Consider the following 24,085-nt stretch of genomic DNA (forward strand, 5'->3'; position numbering starts at 1 on the left):
TTATTTGATAAACTCATTGACAATTTAATCTGAACATTTCATGTAATCTAATTCAACATCATTTTGGTGATAAATTTGTCCTCCCTTCTTCCCTCCCCTGGACGCCTGCATTAACTTACATCAAATTTCGTTTTATAGATCTTATCTTGTCCACCGCACAGTAACAATAGCCTTAAGCTGTCACTCTTTGCACCTTTCACCCTGGCCACAAAGATCTAAGAGGGCTATGTTGATGTAGAATAATCTTTTCTCTTAATGAGTGAAGTAGCTTCCAACGGTATACTATCTTTTTCCTCCTAAATCTACTATTGGTTTTGGCTCATGACCAAATAGAAAATGACTCGTGATTTGGTTAGAATCTCTCTTTGCGCATCTGTATATCTCAGATATTGATGGCATTATCTCTGACAAACATCTTTAACAGATCCCCAGCAATGTCCTCTGAGCGGTTGTGAATCACTGATTGAAATGGTTGATAAAATGTCCATTTGGGAGACCAAGAGGGGATGTTATGTGGTCTGAGAAATCTCAGTTAGGAAACCTGCCATTATGGCCATAATCATATTCAGGTTGTAAATTAATAAATAAAATGTATCATATAATATAAGTGATACAACAGGTGAGGTACTTTTGTCTGGTGCTTTGGCAAATGTGGCACACACAAAATCAAATCAAATGTATTTATATAGCCCTTCTTACATCAGCTGATATCTCAAAGTGCTGTACAGAAACCAAGCCTAAAACCCCAAACAGCAAGCAATGCAGGTGTAGAAGCACGGTGGCTAGGAAAAACTCCCTAGAAAGGCCAGAACGTAGGAAGAAACCTAGAGAGGAACCAGGCTATGAGGGGTGGCCAGTCCTCTTCTGGCTGTGCCGGGTGGAGATTATCACAGAACATGGCCAAGATGTTCAAATGTTCATAAGTGACCAGCAGGGTCAAATAATAATAATTACAGTGGATGTCGAGGGTGCAACAGGTCAGCACCTCGAGTAAATGTCAGTTGGCTTTTCATAGCCGATCATTCAGAGTATCTCTACCACTCCTGCTGTCTCTAGAGAGTTGAAAACAGCAGATCTGGGACAGGTAGGACATCCGGTGAACAGGTCAGGATTCCATAGCCGCAGGCAGAACTGTTGAAACTGGAGCAGCAGCACGGCCAGGTGGACTGGGGACAACAAGGTGTCATCAGGCCAGATAGTCCTGAGGCATGGTCCTAGGACTCAGGTCCTCCGAGAGAGAAAGAAAGAAAGAGAAAGAAAAAGAAAGAAAGGAGAACTTAAATTCACACAGGACACCGGATAAGACAGGAGAAATACTCCAGATATAACAGACTGGCCATAGCCCCCTTACGCATAAATACTGGAGGCTGAGACAGGAGTGGTCGGGAGACACTGTGGCCCCATCCGACGATACCCCCGGACAGGGCAAAACAGGCAGGATATAACCCCACCCACTTTGCCAAAGCACATCCCCCACACCACTGGAGGGATATCTTCAACCAACTTACCATCCTGGGACAAGGCCGAGTATAACCAACAAAGATCTCCGCCACGGCACAACCCAAGGGGGGGCGCCAACCCAGACAGGAAGATCACATCAATGACTCAACCCACTCAAGTGACACACCCCTCCCAGGGACGGCATGGAAGAACACCAGTAAGCCAGTGACTCAGCCCCTGTAACAGGGTTAGAGGCAGAGAATCCTAGTGGAGAGAGGGGAACCGGCCAGGCAGAGACAGCAAGGGCGGTTCGTTGCTCCAGTGCCTTTCCCTTCACACTCCTGGGCCAGACTACACTCAATCATAGGACCTACTGAAGAGATGAGTCTTCAATAAAGACTTAAAGGTTGAGACAGAGTCTGCGTCTCTCACATGGGTAGGCAGACCATTCCATAAAAATTGAGCTCTATAGGAGACAGCCCTGCCTCCAGCTGTTTGTTTAGAAATTCTAGGGACAGTAAGGAGGCCTGTGTCTTGTGACCGTAGCGTACGTGTAGGTATGTACGGCAGGACCAAATCGGAAAGATTGGTAAGAGCAAGCCCATGTAATGCTTTGTAGGTTAGCAGTAAAACCTTGAAATCAGCCCTTGCCTTAACAGGAAGCCATCTGCATGCCAATTGCACACTCCCTCATAACTTGAGACATCTGTGGCATTGTGTTGTGACAAAACTGCACATTTTAAAGTGGCCTTAATGCCCCCAGCACAAGATGCACCTGTGTAATGATCATGCTATTTAATCAGCTTCTTGATATGCCACTCCTGTCAGGTGGATGGATTATCTTGAGAGAAATGCTAACAGGTATGTAAAAAACAAAAAAAATTGTGGGCATAAAATTTGAGCTAAATAAGCTTTTTGTGTGTATGGAACATTTCTGGATTTTTTAAAATTTCAGCTCATGAAACCAACACTTTACAAGTTGCGTTTATATTTGTGTTCTGTGTAGATCACAATGGCAGCAGAAGAGTAACACAATGAATTATTCAATAAAGAAAATGGTTTCCATTACCCGAATTGCAGACCGGTTTGAGCTGTCTTGCCAAGTCCTATGGTTATTGCCATGCCATTAGTTGACTATACGTCACACAGATCCGGGACCAGCCCAGTGTTTCAACTCACTGGTATGAATGCGGTCGTTAGCAGGATCTGAACTATCAGAGCAAACGGTTGCCACGCTCCCAGGGGGTGTGTAACTTCAAGGAGTGGTCCTACAAGGTCCACCTGGAAGGCTGTCCATCCAGGGCCAACCCCGGATGGACCTGTTACCAAAAGCTGTGACTGCATCAAATGCAAGACGGACAACTCCAACTGTGATCGCATAAGCATGGCAACACCCAGCTGTGTAGTTAACCCAGTAGAAACGTAATACTGTAGAGTTAGGGTGTTGGCGCAGCCACAGTTCATGTTAAGCAACAGTTTGACTATTTTATGGTACTGTTTCCATCATTGATGTGCTAGCACAATAAAAACAGTCAAAGTATTTGCCTTTAAATACTCAAGTATCAAAAGTAAATGTAATTGGTAAAATATACTTAAGTAACAAGTAACAGTATAAATAAGACAACTATATTAAACAAACCAGCCTCGTGTTCTTTTTTTAATTTATTGATACCCAGGGGCACGGTCCAACTAAGATATAATTTACCAAACGAAGCATGTGCTTAGTGAGTCCGCCATAGAGGCAGTAGGGATGTTCTCTTGATAAATGTGTGAATTAGACAATTTTCTTTCCTGTTAAACACTCAGAAAGTAACAAGTACTTTTGGGTGTCAGGGAAAATGTGGAGTAAAAAGTACATCACTTTCTTCAGCAATGTAGTGATGTAAAAGTAGTCAAGATATAGTAAAGTACAGAACAAAAAAAACTACTAAAGTAGTACTTTCCAGTATTTCTACACCACTGTGACTATGGGTCATTTATCACTACACAAAAATAGACCTAATATGGCACCAAAAAAATAACTGAAATTGCACAAACCACCCTGTATTGGAGCTCATCTGTGGTAAAGCAGCACACTAGTTTTAGCTGCTTAACACCTCGTGGACATTTGAAGGAAATTGATGCAAAACCACACATACAATACTGAAGAAGCCACCAGTCACATCACCGATCATTATTATAAACTTTTTGTAGGCCTGACCACAAGGGTTGGATTCTGAACACTCACATTTTAATATGAATCGAGACCAATGTAATAGACAGCTGGGGGCACAAAAATAGATGTAAATCACTAATCAAAACACAGAAAATTCTTCACGTATGCATAGTTTCAAAAAAGGTCAAAACAAATCTCCGTCATATACCTTTTTTCCCCCTTGCATGAGTTCTCATAGCGAGGCACCGGTGAAGTGTATGTGTATACACTTTCTTGAATTGAACCTCTGTACAGGAATTAAACTACATATGCAGCGTCTATAACACCTGGTTGAAACCATTGTGGGAGTATTCTTTTTTATTCATTTACTCTTGATACATAATCAAATCAAGTTTCTCTTTTGGCAACTTCAGACCATTTCTTATTCTCGCTCTACAGAAAGAAAAAAAACAAAAGATTATTGATCTCGACAACAGTCATAGTTCAAGGTCTAAGTGTGGGGGAGTCTAGCCAGCGTACTTGTTGCGGATGATCTCTCCCCCCTCCACCTCAACCTGCTCGTAGAGCCACTTGCGGTCACAGCGGCACTCCACGCCACACCTGCGGGAGCTGCACTCGGGGCAGGGGTAGAAGCAGCCCATGCAGTCCGCGTCCAGGCAGTCACAAATGTCCTTGCCGCAGGAGAGCAGGCGGCCTTTGCTGTCATACACTTTGCTCTTCGCCCCTATAGTCTGTCTGCAAATACACAAAAACGGGAACGTATGACAGTCCTGTCTTTTCTCTTACCTGCCTCCTGCAAGTAACTAAAGTCTGTGTCTTGCATCATTTACAGAATGACACTGCTTTCTGCTGGATTACCTTCTCCCTGACACTAACTTTCACTGACTAGCCTCTCCGGTAAAAAAGGCAACAATGAAAACAAGTATACATTGCAGCCTTTGAGGAAAGTAGCGGAGCAGTGCACCAATGCAGTGATGGATTCTGGAAACGTGTCCACTCTTACCGGTCAGTGTTTGAGGAGACACCTCCTCGTCCTCCTCCTCCTCCTCCTCCTCGTCTTCTGCCATCACCTCTTCCCTGCAAAAACAAAAAAAGTGAATGTTGATGACAGGGGGGAAGTAAACTCTTGTGCATGTGAAAACAGAAGGCTCTGAAAATCAGCACTTAACTCACAAACTCCCTATATGCAGCAACAGGATTTACACTAACATTAATTTAAACATCATTGAGGGGTGATTTACCAAAAAAAAGTAAAGCATGAAATGTGCGTGAGCTGAGAAAACATGAGACACCTTGCCAGTATCCCGGGTACTCTGTCGTTTCTCTTTGGCCTTGCTCTTCTCCAGCGCCTTAGCCCTCTCCCGGTCTGATGGTGCCCCGAAGCGATTAGCCGCATTTGTGTCCTTGGTCATCATCCCCCTTTTTCGTAATTCAGGCTGCAATGTTTAACATAGATCTTTTAACATCTTATAGTCTAGTTGAATAAAAAATAAAAGACAGTAGGCAAAACTCGATGGAGCAACTATGAAACCACACATTACCTTCGATGAATCAGCACCGAAAATGGTGGGCACTGCATCTTCCCTAAGAAACTGTTTGCCATTGTAGTCTCGGAAACAATCTGGGTTAAAATGCTCTGAGCAGAGGCAAGTGTTAGGTGTAGGGATGAAGTTTTTCATCCCCAAACTTTGTACCCATTGGTTGGCAAGCTGAGGTTTACTGATGGGGAACCTAAGAGCAAGAGGACAATAAACACTGCTTAACACAAGCAAGCGCAGCTGACACATGCATGTATGCATTCCCTCTCTCTCGCACGTATAAACACACCTAATTTAGCTAGCTTGCTAACTAGACTCAACAACAGCGACTATCTAGTTAGCTGGCTAACAACTAGCGACAACATTTGAAGAAAGAGTTTGCTAACGATAGCTTGAAGTTCTTTACTCCTTACCTGTAAAATCTTATTTCTGACCCTTTGATAAACTTGTTGGTGCAGCCGTTTACTGCACAGGTGACAGGCATGATAAACCTCCTGCTCGTATGGTCTGATGCCTATTTATTTAGTAACAATACAAACTATCAGACGCACGCTTCCACAACTCATGTGATTCTTCTTCTATTATATAATGGCGGTCTGCAAACAAACGTTTGCCGCCACCTACTGTGCTGGAGTGTGTAGTCAATCACGGTTTACAACATTCGCGCCACATTTCTAAATCCTTTTACCTAACTCCGTACTTCTGATAAAGTAAAGAGCCCTACTAACTTCCCCATCACCAAAATCCCTTCAAACCCCACCAACCTCAATGACCCTACACTTCAATCTTTCCCTCTCTTCAACATACTTACAACAATGTAACACATGCTCCACCATTTCATGACCATACACTCCTGAGACAAACCATTCACATGCACGCCAACCAGCTGTAATGACGAGTTCAATGTACAATGTCCTAGGCGCAATGGAGCAAACACCTCCTCTTCCTTCCTAATCTGACCTATGAATCTTGGTCCACCGACCTTTCTTTGGAGGGCATATACTGTAAATGCTGGCTCTTGGGCTCAGAGTCCCATCTCTTCTGCCATACATCTATCAAAATGGCTCTAATCTTACATTTCGCCTCACCTCTAACCAGTGGAACATTAGTATCAATTATATCTTGTTTTAAAGCTCTTTTGGCTAACTGGTCTACAATTTAATTCTCTTCCACACCCGAATGGGCTGGGACACAGCAGAATCTCACTAACACACCCAGTCTCTCAATTCTGCATAATAACCGTATTACTTCCAATAGTAGGCAATTCCTATTAGATTTTCCAGATGATAAACTATTCAATACAGACAGGGAATCTGAGCCCACCATAATTCTGACAAGTTTTATGTCCTCCACCCACTAGAGGGCAACTCATCCTTGACCGCTGGCTACGTCCCTTCCGTCTTCAAGAGAGCGAGAGTTGCACCCCTTCTGAAAAAACCTACACTCGATCCCTCCGATGTCAACAACTACAGACCAGTATCCCTTCTTTATTTTCTCTCCAAAACTCTTGAATGTGCCGTCCTTGGCCAGTTGTCTTGCGATCTCTCTCAGAATGACCTTCTTGATCCAAATCAGTCGGGTTTCAAGACTGGTCATTCAACTGAGACTGCTCTTCTCTGTGTCACGAAGGCTCTCCGCACTGCTAAAGCTAACTCTCTCTCCTCTGCTCTCATCCTTTTAGACCTATCTGCTGCCTTTGATACTGTGAACCACCAGATCCTCCTCTCCACCCTCTCCGAGTTGGGCATCTCCGGCGCGGCCCACGCTTGGATTGCGTCCTACCTGACAGGTCGCTCCTACCAGGTGGCGTGGCGAGAATCTGTCTCCGCACCACGTGCTCTCACCACTGGTGTCCCCCAGGGCTCTGTTCTAGGCCCTCTCCTATTCTCGCTATACACCAAGTCACTTGGCTCTGTCATATCCTAACATGGTCTCTCCTATCATTGCTATGCAGACGACACACAATTAATCTTCTTCTTTCCCCCTTCTGATAACCAGGTGGCGAATCGCATCTCTGCATGTCTGGCAGACATATCAGTGTGGATGACGGATCACCACCTCAAGCTGATCCTCGGCAAGACGGAGCTGCTTTTCCACCCGGGGAAGGACTGCCCGTTCCATGATCTCGCCATCCCGGTTGACAACTCCATTGTGGCCTCCTCCCAGAGTGCTAAGAACCTTGGCGTGACCCTGGACAACACCCTGTCGTTCTCCACTAACATCAAGGCGGTGACCCGATCCTGTAGGTTCATGCTCTACAACATTAGCAGAGTACAACCCTGCCTCACACAGGAAGCGGCGCAGGTCCTAATCCAGGCACTTGTCATCTCCCGTCTGAATTACTGCAACTCGCTGTTGGCTGGGCTCCCTGCCTGTGCCATTAAACCCCTACAACTCATCCAGAACGCCGCAGCCCGTCTGGTGTTCAACCTTCCCAAGTTCTCTCACGTCACCCCGCTCCTCCGCTCTCTCCACTGGCTTCCAGTTGAAGCTCGCATCCGCTACAAGACCATGGTGCTTGCCTACGGAGCCGTGAGGGGAACGGCACCTCCGTACCTTCAGGCTCTGATCAGGCCCTACACCCAAACGAGGGCACTGCGTTCATCCACCTCTGGCCTGCTGGCCCCCCTACCTCTGAGGAAGCACAGTTCCCGCTCAGCCCAGTCAAAACTGTTCGCTGCTCTGGCACCCCTATGGTGGGACAAGCTCCCTCACGACGCCAGGACAGCGGAGTCAATCACCACCTTCCGGAGACACCTGAAACCCCACCTCTTTAAGGAATACCTAGGATAGGATAAAGTAATCCTTCTACCGCCCCCTAAAAGATTTAGATGCACTATTGTAAAGTGGTTGTTCCACTGGATATCATAAGGTGAATGCACCAATTTTTAAGTCACTCTGGATAAGAGCGTCTGCTAAATGACTTAAATGTTAAATGTAAAATATACTATCGCCAAAAGTTCAACTGAGTACACTGACAATTTGTCTATTAGTCTTCAACATATCTGCTGCACATCAAATTCAGGAACGTAAACGCCTGCTCCTGTGCGACCCACTATCTGGGTTCTTCTGCCTGGAATCGAACCAGGGTGTCTGTAGTGATGCCTCAAGCACTGAGATGCAGTGCCTTAGACCGCTGGAACCTCTTCAGATGTTCCAGCTTGGCAGGCTAACGTTATTTAGCTAATTACTTTGCTAGCTATCATAGAGTAGGCATATATTAATAATTATATACATGCTATCACAATTTACTGTAGCTACCGGTGGCTGAAAACACAATCGTCGCGGGATGAACGAGTGACGAATATCCGGGCAAGGGCAAGCCATTTAAAAAAAATCATTCCTTCCTTTTTTTTATTAACAACAAATCAATACAGGAAGTACATGTGGGTTTAAAAACACGAATCATTCCTTCCTCACCTTGCAAGTTTATACTCGTCAGGCGGCATCAGAAGTGTCCAATTAATTTGAGGGCTGAGGGTTTGTCTTTTAAGTGTTTGGACTGAAGCCATTGTTTCCTTTTGATTTAACCAGGCAAGTAAGTTAAGGCAAGCAAGTAAGTTAAGAACACATTCGTATTTACAATGAATCTCCGACAATCTCCGACATGAAGATCACCGAGGTCATAATTTGACCTCGTATTTTTCCGAGTTCACAGTTGTTTTGAATGCAGCATACATTGCGATCCCTCTTCAAAATGGAGCGAGTTTACAAAGTGTCGTCGTGACGTCATGTGCTATCGACCCGATGGTTTTGGACAAGGCCGGGGGTGGTGCAGTTAAATATGTGGCATTCGTAATAATGTATTCATTTTAGTTGTGTCTAGCTACGTGTGTCAACGTTGACAAATCTTTGTTGCGTCAAGTGAAATTTATATAGGCCTAGCTCTACCTATTTCCTGCTCAAGTCACATGACTAGAGCAGGACTTCATGCTCAACACCAACCGTGCAGCAGGACTTCATGGGATCTGTCTGGCTAGTCGCTACGAAACGGGGTAACTATCGGTTACAAACTCAGGCAAGCCACCAATTCTGACTTTTTGTGTTGCTTAGGATAGTTTGTCTTGAGATGCCAGTTTAGACATAATACAGTTGTCTTTTTCGGTCTACTGGAATAGCTAACTGACGAACTCGGTAACTGGAATCCACCACCAGCCAGAGTTAGCCCTTGAGCCTTAGTTAACGTTAGCGTGCTAAGCCTGTCTGTATTAGTTTACCGAACGAGCTAACATTAGCTAATAAGCTCTCTTCTAATTAACTAGCTATAGAAAAACAGCGCCACAGAAGAAAATAGCTAAAGCTATGGCTGACCGCTAAAATGTGAAGTGTTTGTCAAGTTTAAATGAGTTGTGCCTAGCTTGCTGCGTTAACTTGCTAACAAGTTAGCTAGCTACTAGTAGTTAGCTGGCTAAATAGGTAGCTAACGTCAACATTACTGATGTCATCAGAAAACAATCTAGTTTGCTGGCGGTTATCTAACTACCCCAATGGTCATGATGACTAGATTGCAAAATAGATCTTGCCATAGATTGCAACATAGACTGTCCTGCTATTGAAGTTAAGTTAGCTAGGCACAATTTCATAGGTACATTTTAGCCATTTAGCAGACGCGACATTTACAAGGGCATTTAAGGCACATCGGCGGATTGTTCGGGGATTCGAACAAGGTTAACGTTACTGGCCCAACGCTCTTTATCGCTGGGCTACCCTGCCGCTAAATTTGACGGTGACTAATGGAGCCTGTGCTCAACTTTTCAGACAGAATCCTTACAAATGAGATTAGTTGTGTTTTTGAACATGGGATGTTCGATGTGACTGATGCATAGCTGGCAGATTGTAACGGGCTAACAATGTTATGTTCATTAGCCTTTTATTTAACTAGGCAGGTCAGTTAAGAACATTATTAATTTCAATGACGGCCTAGGAACAGTGGGTTTGTTCAGGGGAAGAACCACAGATTTTTACCCTGTCAGCTCGGAGATTCTATCTTGCAACCTTTCTGTTAATAGTGCAACGCTCTAACCACTAGGCTACCTGCCGCCATACAGGGTAGGTACTGTTGGCTCAGCACAAAGTTGTCAATCAACAGTAACTTGGTGTCACCATCTTCATTTTCGATTTGGCCAAAGACATATCTTGTAAAGTGTCTGTCTAGATGCAGGTGGTTCATTTGAATTTAGAAAATGCTCTGTTAATAAAATTATTGTTTTGCTCCATGAAGTAATCCAACAATGTGTACGCTGCCATCTTGTCCATTTTCAAATCTAATCTCAAATTTTATTGGTCACATACACATATTTAGCAGATGTTATTGCGGGTGTAGTGAAATGCTTGTGTTACTAGCTCCAAAAGTGCAGTAATATCTAACAATTACCAACAATACACACATCAAGTTAAATAAGGGAATTAAGAAATAAATATTAGGATGAGCAATGTCGGCGTGGCATTGACTAAAATACAGTAGAGTTGACTGCAGTATGTAAACATTAAAGTGACCAGCGGTTCTATGTATATGGGGCAGCAGCCTCTAAGGTGCAGGGTTGAGTAACCGGGTGGTAGCCGACTAGTGATGGCATTGAGATAGAAGCAGTTTTTTTTTAGTCTCGGTCCCAGCTTTGATCCACCTCTACTGACCTTCTGGATGGTAGTGGGGTGAACAAGCTGTGTCTTGCGTGGTTGATCTTTTTGGCCTTCCTGTGACATTGGGTACTGTAGGAGTCCTGGAGGGCGGGCAATGTGCCCCTGGTGACGCGTTGGGCAGACCGCATCACCCTCTGGAGAGCCCTGTGGTTGTGGGCTGTGCAATTGCCGTACCAGGCGGTCATAGAGCCCGGCAGGATGCTCTCAATTGTGCATCTGTAAAGTATGTGAGGGTCTTAGGGGCCAAGACAAAGTGCTGTTGTGCGCCGCCTTCACCACTCTGTCTGTGTGGGTGGACCATTTCAGATCGTCAGTGACGTGTACACCGAGGAACTTGAAGCTTTCCACCTTCCACTGCGGTCCTGTCAATGTGGATAGGGGCCTCCTCCCTCTGCTTTTTCCTGAAGTCCACAATCAGCGCCTTCGTTTTGAGGGAGAGGTTATTTTCCTGGCACCACTGCCAGGGCCCTCACCTCCTCCCTGTAGGCTGTCTTGTTGGTAGTCAAGCCTGCTACTGTTGTCGTCTGCAAACTTGATTGAGTTGGAGGCGTGCATAGCCACGCAGTCATGGGTGAACAGGGAGTACAGGAGGGGGCTGAGTATGCACCCTTGTGGGGCCCCAATGTTGAGGATCAGTGAAGTGGAAATGTTGTTTCCTACCATCACCACCTGGGGGTGACCCATCAGGAAGTTCACCTAGTTGTGCAGGGTTGGGTTCAGACCCAGGGTCCTGAGCTTGGCGGATACTATGGTGTTGAAGGCTGAGCTAGGGAAAGGGGGATACCTAGTCAGTTATTCAACTGAAATGTGTCTTCCGCATTTAACCCAACCCCTCTGAATCAGAGAGCTATAGTCAATGAACAGCATTCTTATGTAGGTATTCCTCTTGTCCAGGTGGGATTGTGCAATGGTGATTGCATCATCTGTGTACCTATTGGGGCGGTAAGCAAATTGAGGGTCTAGCATAAGTTAAAGGCGATTATGATCCTTGACTTGTCAAAGCACTTCATGATGACAGAAGTGAGTGCTACAGGGCGACAGCCATTTAGTTCAGCTACCTTTGCATTCTTGGGTACAGGAACAATGGTGGCCATCTTGAAGCATGTGGGGACAGACTGGGATAGGGAGAGATTGAATATGTCCATAAACACACCAGCCAGCTGGTCTGCATGCTCTGAGGACACGGCTAGGGATGCCATCTGGGCCGGCAGCCTTACGAGTGTTAACACGCATAAATGTCTTACTCGCGTCGGCCATGGAGGAGGAGAGCCCACAGTCCTTGGTAGCGGGCCGCGTCGTTATCACTGTTAGCCTCAAAGCGAGCGAAGAAGGTGTTGAGCTTGTCTGGGAGCAAGATGAGTGTCCACAATGTGGCTGGTTTTCTCTTTGTAATCCGTGATTGTCTGTAGACCCTGCCACGTACGTCTCGTGTCTGAGCCGATGAATTGTGACCACTTTCTCTGCACTGACGTTTTGCCTTATTGTAGTATTTGACCATGGTTAAATGCGGTGGTTTGCGCTTTCAGTTTAGCACGAATGTAGCCATCTATCCATGGTTTCTGGTTTGGGTAGGGTTGAAGTCATTGATTGAGACAGGTGTGTCCATCCCTTCTATAAGATTATAGCAGTCTGCGAACAAACGTTAGAGGTGCATGCTGCCACCTACTATAGTGTGTAGTCAATCACAGCTTACAGACTAAATGAATAAAGAAACATTAAGAGAAACTAAACCCTCTTACCTAATCCTGTACTAAGAAAATAAGAGCCCAGCTAACTTCTAACAAACCATCCCCCAAATCCCTTCCATCCCTGTCCAACCTCATCACCATACAATCTTTCCCTCTCTTCCACATACCGGTACTTAGAACAATACATAAACGCATGCTTCACACGGCAGGTGGTTAGAGCGTTGGGCCAGTGGCAGAAGGCTGGCTCGAATCCCTGAGCTGGCAAGGTAAAAATCTGTCATTCTGTCACTGAACAAGGCAGTTAACCAACTGTTCCTAGGCCTTCATTGAAAATAAGAATTTGTTCTGAACTGACTTGCCTAGTTAAATAAAGGTAAAACAAATAAAATAAAAATACACTCCAGTGGGTTCACCCCAAAGTGCAGTATGCCATTATGACACTCACCTGTCTCGATCAATGACAGAATATTTGAATTAGACAAGATGGTGACGTACACATTGTTGGATTACTTCATGAAGGAAAACATGGATTTCTTTTAATAACTGAATTTAGAAAATGCTCCAACAAACCACCTGCAACTGGACACTGACTTTTTTTAGAAAATAAAGTGCATTCGGAAAGTATTCAGACCCTTTCACCTTTTCCACATTTTGTTAAGTAACAGCCTAAAATGTATTTTTCTTCCCCCTCAATCTACACACAATACCTCATAATGACAAAGCAAAAACGGGTCACATTTTACAAAAGTATTCAGTCCTTTAACTCAGTACTTTGTTGAAACACCTTTGGCAGCGATTACAGCCTCGATGCTTCTTGGGTATGACACTACAAGCTTGGCACACCTGTATTTGGGGACTTTCTCTTATTCTTCTCTGCTGATCCTTAAGCTCTCAGGTTTCTCCAGAGATGTTGAAGTCCGGGCTCTGTCTGAGCCACTCAAGGACATTCAGAAACTTGTCCCGAAGCACTCTTGTGTTGTCTTGGCTGTGTGTTTAGGGTCGTTGTCCTGTTGGAAGATGAACCTTCGCCCCAGTCTGAGGTCCTGAGCACCCTGGAGCAGGTTTTCATCAAGGATCCTGACTAGTCTCCCAGTCCCTGCCACTGAAAAACATCCCCACAGCATGATGGTGCCAGGTTTCCTCCAGACGTGACGCTTGGCATTCAGGGTAAAGAGTCAATCTTGGTTTCAGCAGACCATAAAATCTTGTTTCTCATGGTCTGAGAGTCCTTTGTGCCTTTTGGCAAACCAAGTGGGCTGTCGTGGCTTCCATCTGGCCACTCTACCATAAAGTCCTGATTTGGTGGAGTGCTGCAGAGATGGTTCTCCCATCTCCACGAAAGAACTCTGGAGCTCTGTCAGCATGACCATCGGGTTCTTGGTCCCCTCCCTGACCAAGGCCCTTCTCCCCCGATTGCTCAGTTTCGCTGGGCGGTCAGCTCTAGGAAGAGCCTCGGTTGTTCCTAACTTCTTCCATTTAAGAATGATGGAAGTTACTGTGTTCTTGGGGACCTTCAATGCTGCAGAAATGTTTTGGTATCCTTCCCCAGATCTGTGCCCTGACACAATCCTGTCTCGAAGCTCTACAGACAATTCCTTTGACCTCACGACTTGGTTTTTGCTCTGACATGCACTGTCAACTGCGGGACCTTTATATAGACAGGTGTGCCTTTCCAAATTATGTCCATTTAATTTACCACAGGTGGACTCCAATGAAGTTGTAGAAACATCTCAAGGATGATCAATGGAAACAGCATGCACCTGAGCTCAATTTACAGTCTTGTGGAAATGGGTCTGAATACTTATGTAAATAATAATACGTAAATAAGGTATTTCTGTTTTATTTAATATATTTGTAAAAATGTCATCTGTTTTTGCTTTGTCATTATGGGGTATTGTGTGTGTAGATTGTACATTATTTATTTAATCCATTTTAGTATAAGGCTGTAACGTAGCAAAATGTTGGCAAAAGGGAAGGGTTCTGAATATTTTCACAATACACTGTTCATGTTTGGCCAACTTGAGAATGAAGATGGTATCGTTATGGTTGGTCAAAAGTTCTCTGTGCTACTCCAAACAGTACCTATCCTGTAACTGCTAATTGAGCATCACGTTATCTCTTCACTAGCTAGCAAAGCTAGTGATTGTGTACGTGTCCAATTCTACGTGTGTGTGTGTGTGTGGGGAATTTAATTTGAGGTTACTTTTCTTTCCTCATAGGAATAGAATGACTAGTTCTGTACCTTAAATTCCCTGAAATGTATTTCTGGCTAGTAACGTTAGCAGATTGACTAACTTCCTTTCACACACTGTTTTTGGTGCTGAGTATGGAATACTTTTGCTTAACCAGTAGAGTTACATCTGCTGATGTTGTGACTTTCAGGAGGAAAATAAAAGTTACACCCAATTTGCTTACTGGCACTAGATATTCTACTGTGATGGAACTCCGTCTTCTGCTGCCTTTCACTGTGAGATTGTAAGCACACGCTCACCTGCATGCTCCCCATCAAAGGAGGTACTGAAACTTGGGCATAAGCAACATATTTTTTTATTAATGCTTTGTATGGCATCTTCACCATTGTTCAGTAACAATCCCATGTGTACAAGTGAGGGGATCGTTCCATATAGTTCTCATGACAGGCTTAGAATAAAGTACAGAATAAAAAAGGTTCAAGGGCATATTCCTAACTTCCTACCTTAATGTCCACTCCCTCAAGCCATGGAAATAAAATCATAATCATAATAAAAGGATATCTTTCAGGTTTTTGAATTATTCCTCTTCAGGAATCAATGGGTGTATATCATGAATAAAAAATAAAAAATATGGATGTAGTAAATTTCCCCTTAAGATTTTAAAATGTATTGTGAATGCCTCCTATGATTTAAATTCTACCTGTCTTTGAGAACAGTAGCACTCATTCCCTGGACAAAGGTCAAGCTCAACAGAACATTGGACTTGAGTGAGGTGACTTTAGGTCAGTGGCCCACAGCCCAAAGAACCTCATTCACCCAGTCAACTCAAGCTTTCAAACCAGCTGCAGCTTTCCTGTCCTCTAAAGTGGAAATTGTTAGGCTTGGACAGAGTACATTTGAATAGGCAAAAAGTCTTTAAAGGAACAATCCTTCCTTAGTTTTTCATCTCAACGGCAGCCCAGCCTCTTGTTTTGCCATAACTCTTAGAAATGGGCTGGGAGAAATGTAGGCCTAACCACTCTCACATTCATAGATGGTGCTATGGATATGACTGACAGTCCATGATATCAAAAAGCTAGTTTTACACTTATTTTGAAACTTGTTGAAAAACGATGGATTAAAACAACTATAGCCCATTTGGGGTTGTCAGTAGTGATATGGGGGGGGGGGGGGGGGGGGTTGATCATTATTGTAATATGTAACTTTTGTCCCAAGAATCAATTTGTAAAAAGCAGTGGTGTGAAAATACTACTTCATTAGTTTTTTGGAGGTATCTGTACTTTACTATGTATTTATTTTTTATTTGAAAAAATGTTTTTCTCCCCAATTTTGTGATATCCAATTGGTAGTTACAGTCTTGTCCCATCACTGCAACTCCTGTACGGACTCAGTAGAGGCGACGGTCGAGAGCCGTGAGTCCTCCGAAACACGACCTGCCAAGCTGCACTGCTTCTTGACACACTGCCCGCTTAACCCGGAAACCAGCCGCACCAATGTGTTGGAGAAAACACTGTACAGCTGGCGACGAAGTCAGTGTGCGTGTGTCCGGCCCACCACAAGGAGTCGCTAGAGCGCGATGGGACAAGGACATCCCAGCCAGCCAAACCCTTCTCTAACCCAGACGACGCTGGGCCAATTGTGCCGCCTCATGGGTCTCCTGGTCGCGGCCGGCTGCGATACAGACCCGGGTTCGATCCCATGCTGTGGAGAGAGCCCTGAAATGTGTAGACATATTTGAGGTGTTGGCAGCTGCGAAGGCTATTCTCGTTGAGCGTGGCAACATACTGTTAACGTTTTATCCACTCCCTGTCCTTCGCTGTTGTAATCTGGGAAGACGTAATGTGTGTACTGTTACAGTGTACTGTTACACCCTAACTTGTGATTTGTTAGTTCTCTGTTAACTAGCCTGCTTTTAGGCCCCTTTTTTATTCTGTGTTGTTTATGAGAAGTGGCTGGTTAGACACACTCCAAGAGGAAAAGACTTGAGCAGCTCAAGGCCCTATGGGGATTTCAGAGCCATGCAAATAACCGATAGTTACCTCTTCTGTGTTCCCGTTTTCACCCTGCCTCCCCTCACTCCCTCTTTCTGTTTCTCTCTGACTCCCACAGAGTGTTGACAAGCAGAAGGGTTTGTTTCTCTGAAGATTTTATTGTCGTAAAACTTCCACGTGACCGAGGACAGAGGGATTTAGTTTTTTTTTTTTTCTTCTCGAGTGGAACACACAGGCCTGTCCTTAAAGCTGTTCATCTGTCAATGCCAGGGTAGCAGCCACATTGAATGAGGTTTCAGTCTCACATGGGCAAGATGGACAGATCATAACAATTACATCAAAGGTATGTTGAACCCCAGATGCCCAATTCAACTGTCTCTGGTAAATCTTCTAAACACACTGACAAGTTACTGACACACAATACACTTGAGCCGCTCAAACGAGTAACAGGTCTATGCTATGTCTTTTTTTGTTGTTTTTTTTACATTTTATGCCTACATTTGCCAAAATGTTTAATTGAATCAATGTCAATGGTCATACCTGGAGATAGGGCAATCAGCTAAAAGTGTTTGACATTATAGTAATTTAGCAGACGCTCTTATCCAAAGTGATTTACAGGAGCAATTACAGTTATGTGCCTTGCGCAAGGGCACATCAACAGATTTTGGGCCTAATCGGCTCGGGGATTCAAACCAGCAAGCTTCCGGTTACTTGCCCAACGCTCTTAATCTAGGCCACCTGCCGTCCTGCTTTTTTTGTTAATTGATCATGTTTGAACATTGCCGATGAAGGAAAAATACTGGCATTTTTTTGCTGGTGCAGCCAACTAGTGCAAAAATAAAATTGTGACATTGTCAAAATGATATGATCATTAGTTTTGAGGCTATACGGTTTGTTTACACTTACGTTGTTTACAAACATTAGAGTAAAGTAAGCTTTGGGTTCTGATGGGGACAGTTGAACTAAGCTCATCAGGCAGTTATGTTCTTAAAGAATCAGTTGGTATCAGTTCTACAAATAGAGTACAATTCGCACCCCTTTGGTATTTTAAAGCCTGTTAGATTAAATGAAGCGCCCTTTAATATAGACCACATGGAACATTCAAAATATATATTTTTTTTCTGAATAAAGACAGCATTTTTGTGATGTTTTTCAGACTTCTAGGAAGATTTCAACCCATTTACCTCAATGTCTCCTACATTTTCAACATCACCGTAAAGCCCTAGTTATGGGCAGTTCCACAGTAATGGAATTGCGCTGACACCCTTAAAATGGATACCAATCAAAAAAACATTTGAATCTCAAACTCTATGCACAAGGACTACTTTTAAGAATTGACCCAGAATATTTTTTATAAAAACACATTTTACTCTAACTGTGCCGATGCAAAGTTTGGTAGCAGAATTTCAGTAACAAGTCATCACGTTTTCCTAAAAATGTTAAATAACTGCTCCAAATTAAGATTCAAAGATGTCTGCAGAAAGAATGGGGTGACAACTGACATGACACGTTGAACATCTCAGTAGGTTATTGAGCTACAGTAAGTGAAGTGGATTTACACCCGGTGACAGAATTGTGCTAATGGAATTTCGTCATAGGTCCCTGATCTGTACTACACGGAATTGCATAATTATGGATATGAATGTCATTCCCTTCATGGTGATGCATCCTAAATAGCTACACAAAGGCAATATTCTCCTTGGCATATTTGGGTATTATTCTACACTCTTGTCTATTTATTTTAATGAGCTCTGGCACCAAACAAGACCAAATTTGGTGGTTTTGGACCGGACCAAATCCGAACCAATTATAGACGTCTGTTGCGCAAGTTTGGACATCAAAGTACAGCACACTTTAGCTCAGTAGATTACAGTAAAGTATACTACACTACATAATAGTGTACTCAACAGGGGTTGTGTTAACACAGAATTCAGCATTTTTCACACAGAGAAAATGTAGCCGCTTAAGAAATATCTTGCTGCGCTTTAACTCGTATCTAAAATGCTACATATTGTAAGCATTCATTTTGTTTTTCAGTTGCACTTCTCCACTCGGATGAGAATTCACAAATGGGCATTTTTTTTATCAGCAGACAACGCTCTGACTGATGTGTAGCTACTTTTCTAGGTGTAACCTACCTTTTCTCTTTTTCTCCGGTAATATGCAAGCTGAACTTTAAGCAAAACATTACAAAATGTAGCTGGCTACATTCTTTTTATGATGAACATTAGAAATATGATGGCAGTGAATAGTTTTTACAAAATATACCTCTTTTTGTTTCATTGTATGCTCATTTACTTGTGGCTGCTATAAATAGTGTTGCACTTCTGTTATCTGATGAAAATGAAGCTATTTTATGCCATGTGTTGCACTGACGTATTTTCTGTGAAGGAACACTATATAGTTGCACGCCCCTGATCACTCTATTGAAGCAGAACAACAATGACTTTCAATATATAACGCAGGTGAAATTGTTTAAAATGCAGATTTTTTTTTTTAAAGGTCAGCGTTTTGAAAATGCAGATTTCTGAACTCTAATGCAACCCCTGCTCAACTCTAGTGTGCTCTACTGTGTACTTAACTCTTAACTCCACTCTATTCTACTGTACTGTTCTGAACTGTACTCTATAGTAGTGCAGTAAAGTACTGCACTTTTCTTTAGTGTACTATACTCCTTTGTACTGTTCAAACTTTTGAAACCTGGACATCTATGATTGGTTCAGATTTGGACCGGACCAAATCGGAACCAATCATGGACGTCTAGATTTGGGCCAAATTTAAGGACCAAAAAACGTTTGTGGACGTTGAAATTAATACCAGGTGATGGACCGACAATTTCAACTACAGTTGAACAAATAAATGAAGAGCTAAAATGTCTTGTCAAGTATTCAACTCCTTTTGACAGGAGTAAAAAAATAGCTTAAGTTGCATGGACTCTGTGCAATAATAGTGTTTAACATGATTTTTGATTGACTGATCTCTGTACCCCACACACAATTATCTGTTAGTCCTTCAGTCGAGCAGTGAATTTCAAACAGACTCGACCAGGGAGGTTTCCTAATGCCTTGCGAAGAAGGGCACCTATTTGGTTGATGGGTAAAAATGTAAAAAGCAGACATTGAATATCCCTTTGAGCATGGTTAAGTTATTAATTCCACCCTGTGACTACAGAGTTCTTAACTCTGTTGCCAGAGAGGAAGTAAACTGCTCAGGGATTTTCCCCATAAGGCCAATTGTGACTTTAAGAGTTGAACGGCTTTGATGGGAGTAAATCTAGTCAAAATTATAATGCGCAAAAATAGCCAAAGAACTAGGTTAAAATACCAGAGATTCTTACGTGGCCCATTTTTATATTAGGCTAGTGGTATTATTGAGCTATATCAGCCAACAGGGTAGACGTAGTTTGAAAGAGGAGTTGGGGCGAAATATAGGAGAGTGGACACTTTCTTGACTTAAGCTACGTTTTGCATAACTTTTAGGTGCATTTTGCATAAGTGGTGGCAGCAGGTAGCCTAGCAATTAGTTGGGCCAGTAACTGAAAGGTTGCTGGTTCGAATCCCCGAGCCTACAAGCTGACCCTGTCTGTGCCCTTGATAAGAACATCTGCTAAATGACAAAATGTGAACCGGATGATTTTCAAGCAGTGTAAAAATGTATTTCCAGTCGGTGTTGGAGTCTATTTTAAACTATAGCCTGTCATATTAAGGAAGTTAAAGACAAGTGCTGTGCTTCCGCGTCCTATACAGCCTAGTCTACAAGCTATTTAATTGAGACCACACGTCTAGGCGCACTTGATCTGGCACGCTTTCTACTTTTTCACTTCTTTATGGCATTTTCTTTGAAATAATGTATGGTCTTTTGTGTCTATTGGCTCTTATATTAGTTATATGATATAATTTTTTTTTTATTACCCCCCAGGTGCAGATTTGATTTCGTAATGACAAGCTGCTGTGCAGAAGATGTCCACGCTGTCTGCGACTGATATCACAGATGTTGGTCCTGGTAAGAGAGCCCCATGTTTCAGTCATGATCTGACTGGGTCCTTGAACAGTTGAGATGTACATTTACATTAACCCCCATTCATTAGCTGGGTTCTCAGTCGACCCCGCGTGTCATTACACTGATTGGGAGCACTGACATTGTAGGTCACTCCACAAAGTACACTGCAGAATTTTTAATCATTTTAGTGCCAATTTTAGATAATTATTTTTAAGAATACAGATGAAAAGAACTTGAACTGGCTTAGTCATGTCTTGTATTGAAAATATGATATGTTTAAATAAATGAAATGGCTTAGTATGATTACATTCTTACCTTTTCATAATCCAAAACCCATCCGTTTCAGGGATGTGAAGTATTATTATATTGTTTGTTTTCAACCTCCTAGAACCAATAGTGTAACAGGAAGACATTGCTGTTTGTATACATTGTCGTAGAAACTAGCGTTACCAGCCGATCGGCCGTAAAATATCTACTTTATAGCTTCAAGTTGTTAACTTATACTTGTATTCTTTTACAACTACAGATAGGCCTATATCATTGACATTTAGGACTGTTTTCAGGTGGAATTGTTGCATGTTGTCAGAGCCCATTTAGGCCTAAAAGGGAACTTCTCACAATCTTGTGACTTTAATATTAGAACTGAGTGTCCTATGTGAAAGGTGACGTGGCCATGTATGATTTCAAAAGTAAAGCCACAGTAAAGTGGTCTAACGTCTCAATTTGTAGGCTGTCCACCCACTCTGCCCATAGTGGGCGAAATGTTTTCTTATGTTCTAAATTATATTTTACCAAGACAAATATGATTATTCTTGTTCTGAATTGTTCAGTGGCATCTTTCTCTAACATATCATTTAACATTATATCCAAAAAGTCAGATTTCGTAACCTAATACATCCAATAATAATCACCGGGCTCTGTTGACACAGCTGTGCAGGTTTCCCGTAACCACATTTTTTTTTAATCCTAAAAACGTGTTGTCTTCAAAGTTGTTTCTGTGGGTCGCAAAAAGCTAAATTAGCATGACACGAGCAGAATTAAATGTAAAAGGATTTGAAAATGAAAAGCTTGGTATACGCTCGGTTGACATTTCAGACATGCGCTTGTTTGTGTAAGAAAAGTGAGCCTGTCTGGTAGCCAGTTGCCTTAATTATTGCAGAGAATCCAGTCTAGCTGGGGGGGGGGGGGGGGGGCTCCTTTTATTTAGTCACCCTTATTCTGCCCATCCTACAAGGGTAAAACATTTATTGGAGTTTTGAGGATTATTTACACCAGCGATTCTCAACTGAGGGTTTTGAATGGGTCGTGGGTAAAATACAATAATACTCCAATCTGAACTTAAACCAGGTATGTGGAATGTTAATGTACTTACATTTTCACACTTGTTTTTCTAATGTAAGTCGCTCTGGATAAGAAATTGCACATGTAAATGATTTAATCTCTGAACAATTTTTCTTAAATCACCATATTTTCAATGTAGAGCATAACTATTTGGTGCTATTTTTTTGGTAGATTCATTGTCTCAAACCAGTGAGGTCATCAAGAATATGGGCATCATTTTATTATTGACATTGAAAGAGGTGGAAAGGATGTTCCCTTGTCATATAATTGCAACATTTACTATCAATATAGCATTAAAAAAAACAGTTTTCCAGATTGTATTTTGGTGAATCTTTTTCATGATGTGAATATTGGGTCGCTACTGAGACAACCTGGTTCAATTTGGGTCCTGAGGCAAAACCAGTTGACAACCACTGATCTACACCATTAACATCATTTTACCCATTGGTCAAAATATGTGTTTTTGCTTGGACACCCTACAATGTGCGTTTTACCTTTTTATTTAACTAGGCAAGTCGGTTAAGAACAAATTCTTATTTTCAATGACAGACTAGGAGAAGTGGGTTAACTGCCTTTTTCAGGTGCAGAATGACAGATTTTTACCTTGTCGGCTCGGGGATTCGATCTTGCAACCTTTCGGTTCCTAGTCCAAAGCTCTGACCACTAGGCTACCTGCCGCCCCGTATCACAGGTGAGGTGTTTGACGGGGCCCCAGAGCTGCAGCTGGACTGCCTCTGCAGTGGTGACGACCGCAGCAGTGCAGAAATGAAGCATGAGGGCAACCTCCTCCCCCTGGAACCACCCGACCATGCAGGGTTTTCCAGCCCCCCCCAGAAAGGGCCTTCCTCACTAGCTGAGCAGAGCAGCCCACTGCCCATGGAGCCCAGTGACATCAAGGCCGACCCCGCCGACAGCATGCCTGCCAACACAGGTGCGCATGTTTTTGTATTTTGGTTTGATTTAACCTTTGTTTATCCAGAAATTCCTATTTGAGTTCAAGAGACCTATTTTGTGAGGGAGACCTGACACCTGTGTGTTCAGTGACGTCGTCAAACCAGTCGGACTGGTCCAAGCATCAGGCTAATCCGTCTCATCTTATATATTTAGAGTACATGCCTATATTTTCCCAGATAGTTCCATATACTATATTGAGAGTACATGTATGCATTTACTGTTTTCTCTGATATTTGCATATCATCTATTGATAGTACATACATTTTCTATATTTCCACAGAGGGCCAGCCGGTGAAGAGGAAGAAGGGTCCAGCCCCCAAGATGCTGGGGAACGAGGTGTGCAGCGTGTGCGGGGACAAGGCCTCAGGCTTCCACTACAACGTGCTGAGCTGCGAGGGCTGCAAGGGCTTCTTCCGCCGCAGTGTCATCAAGAGTGCCCAGTATTCGTGCAAGAACAACGGCCGCTGTGAGATGGACATGTACATGCGCCGCAAGTGCCAGCAGTGCCGGCTGCGCAAGTGCCGTGAAGCGGGCATGCTGGAGCAATGTGAGTTATGGTTGCCACAGGGAACTGTAGTAACCATTTGTGTTTAAAAAAATATATATATATATATTTTTTTTTATATACACCTTTATCTTCAAAAACACCTGTGCTTTTTTTTTTCTCCCTTTTTCCCTTTGATCTGTCGGGAAATGTAGCGGTTACGCAAAAAAAAAAACTGAAGATGCTTTATTTTAAATGTAGAGATACTGATTGGAGATGTCTCTGCAAGATCTCTATAAAAAGCTGAAGTACATCATTGAAATTGACCTCCCAAACTATGGTAGTACTTATTTTTCCTACTTTTCATTACTGTGCTGATTGTGTTCCTGGCACCCCCAGGCGTTCTCTCAGAGGAGCAGATCCGAGTGAAAAAGATGAAGAAGAACGAAGAAGAGACTGCACGCACGTCTGCCGTGGTGACCCCCACCCCGGTGCCGGAAGTGGTCCCGCTGGCGCCCGAGCAGTTGGAGATGATCGAGAAGCTGGTGGCCATGCAGAAGCAGTGCAACAAGCGCTCGTTCATCGACCGGCCCAAAGTCACGGTGATTGTCTCTGAGTGTCCCAATCCTTTGACGCCATAGGGCAAACTACTAACATATGGCA

At 43.2% G+C, this 24,085-nt stretch overlaps 2 protein-coding genes across 8 annotated transcripts in view; one reads left to right on the forward strand and one right to left on the reverse strand.

Annotated features, from left to right (window-relative positions):
- On the reverse strand, positions 1-8,817 carry ck046 (CK046 protein). Of its 3 annotated transcripts, XM_082969283.1 has the most exons (6): positions 8,554-8,817; positions 5,137-5,326; positions 4,888-5,031; positions 4,599-4,672; positions 4,115-4,330; positions 1-1,228 (listed from the first exon to the last, which is right to left on the reverse strand). In XM_082969283.1, exons 1-6 carry the CDS (start codon positions 8,643-8,645, stop codon positions 1,222-1,224), a joined length of 723 nt encoding a protein of 240 aa, XP_082825409.1. In that variant the 5' UTR covers positions 8,646-8,817; the 3' UTR covers positions 1-1,221.
- nr1h3 (nuclear receptor subfamily 1 group H member 3) overlaps positions 8,528-24,085 on the forward strand; it is a 23,952-nt gene continuing 8,394 nt past the window's right edge. For 2 of the 5 annotated variants that reach the window (XM_014174753.3, XM_082969281.1), the window contains exons 1-6: positions 8,862-9,151; positions 16,763-16,987; positions 20,563-20,646; positions 22,676-22,915; positions 23,219-23,485; positions 23,822-24,030. In XM_014174753.3, the coding sequence (XP_014030228.3) occupies positions 20,604-20,646; positions 22,676-22,915; positions 23,219-23,485; positions 23,822-24,030 (759 nt within the window). In that variant the 5' untranslated portion in view covers positions 8,862-9,151; positions 16,763-16,987; positions 20,563-20,603. 5 annotated transcript variants of the gene reach the window in all.

The sequence above is a fragment of the Salmo salar genome, chromosome 26, assembly GCF_965601325.2.
Source record: "Salmo salar chromosome 26, fSalSal1, whole genome shotgun sequence".
NCBI classification, from domain to species: Eukaryota; Metazoa; Chordata; class Actinopteri; order Salmoniformes; family Salmonidae; genus Salmo; species Salmo salar.

Excerpts from the sequence above, each read along its gene's own strand:
- ck046 (XM_014174760.3), bottom strand. The coding sequence starts at position 8,645 with ATGGCTTCAGTCCAAACACTTAAAAGACAAACCCTCAGCCCTCAAATT. Across the intron at positions 5,327-8,553 it reads GACGAGTATAAACTTGCAAG|GTTCCCCATCAGTAAACCTC; the intron begins GTGAGGAAGGAA and ends TCTTGCTCTTAG. Across the intron at positions 4,331-4,598 it reads GTCTCCTCAAACACTGACCG|ACAGACTATAGGGGCGAAGA; the intron begins GTAAGAGTGGAC and ends GTGTATTTGCAG.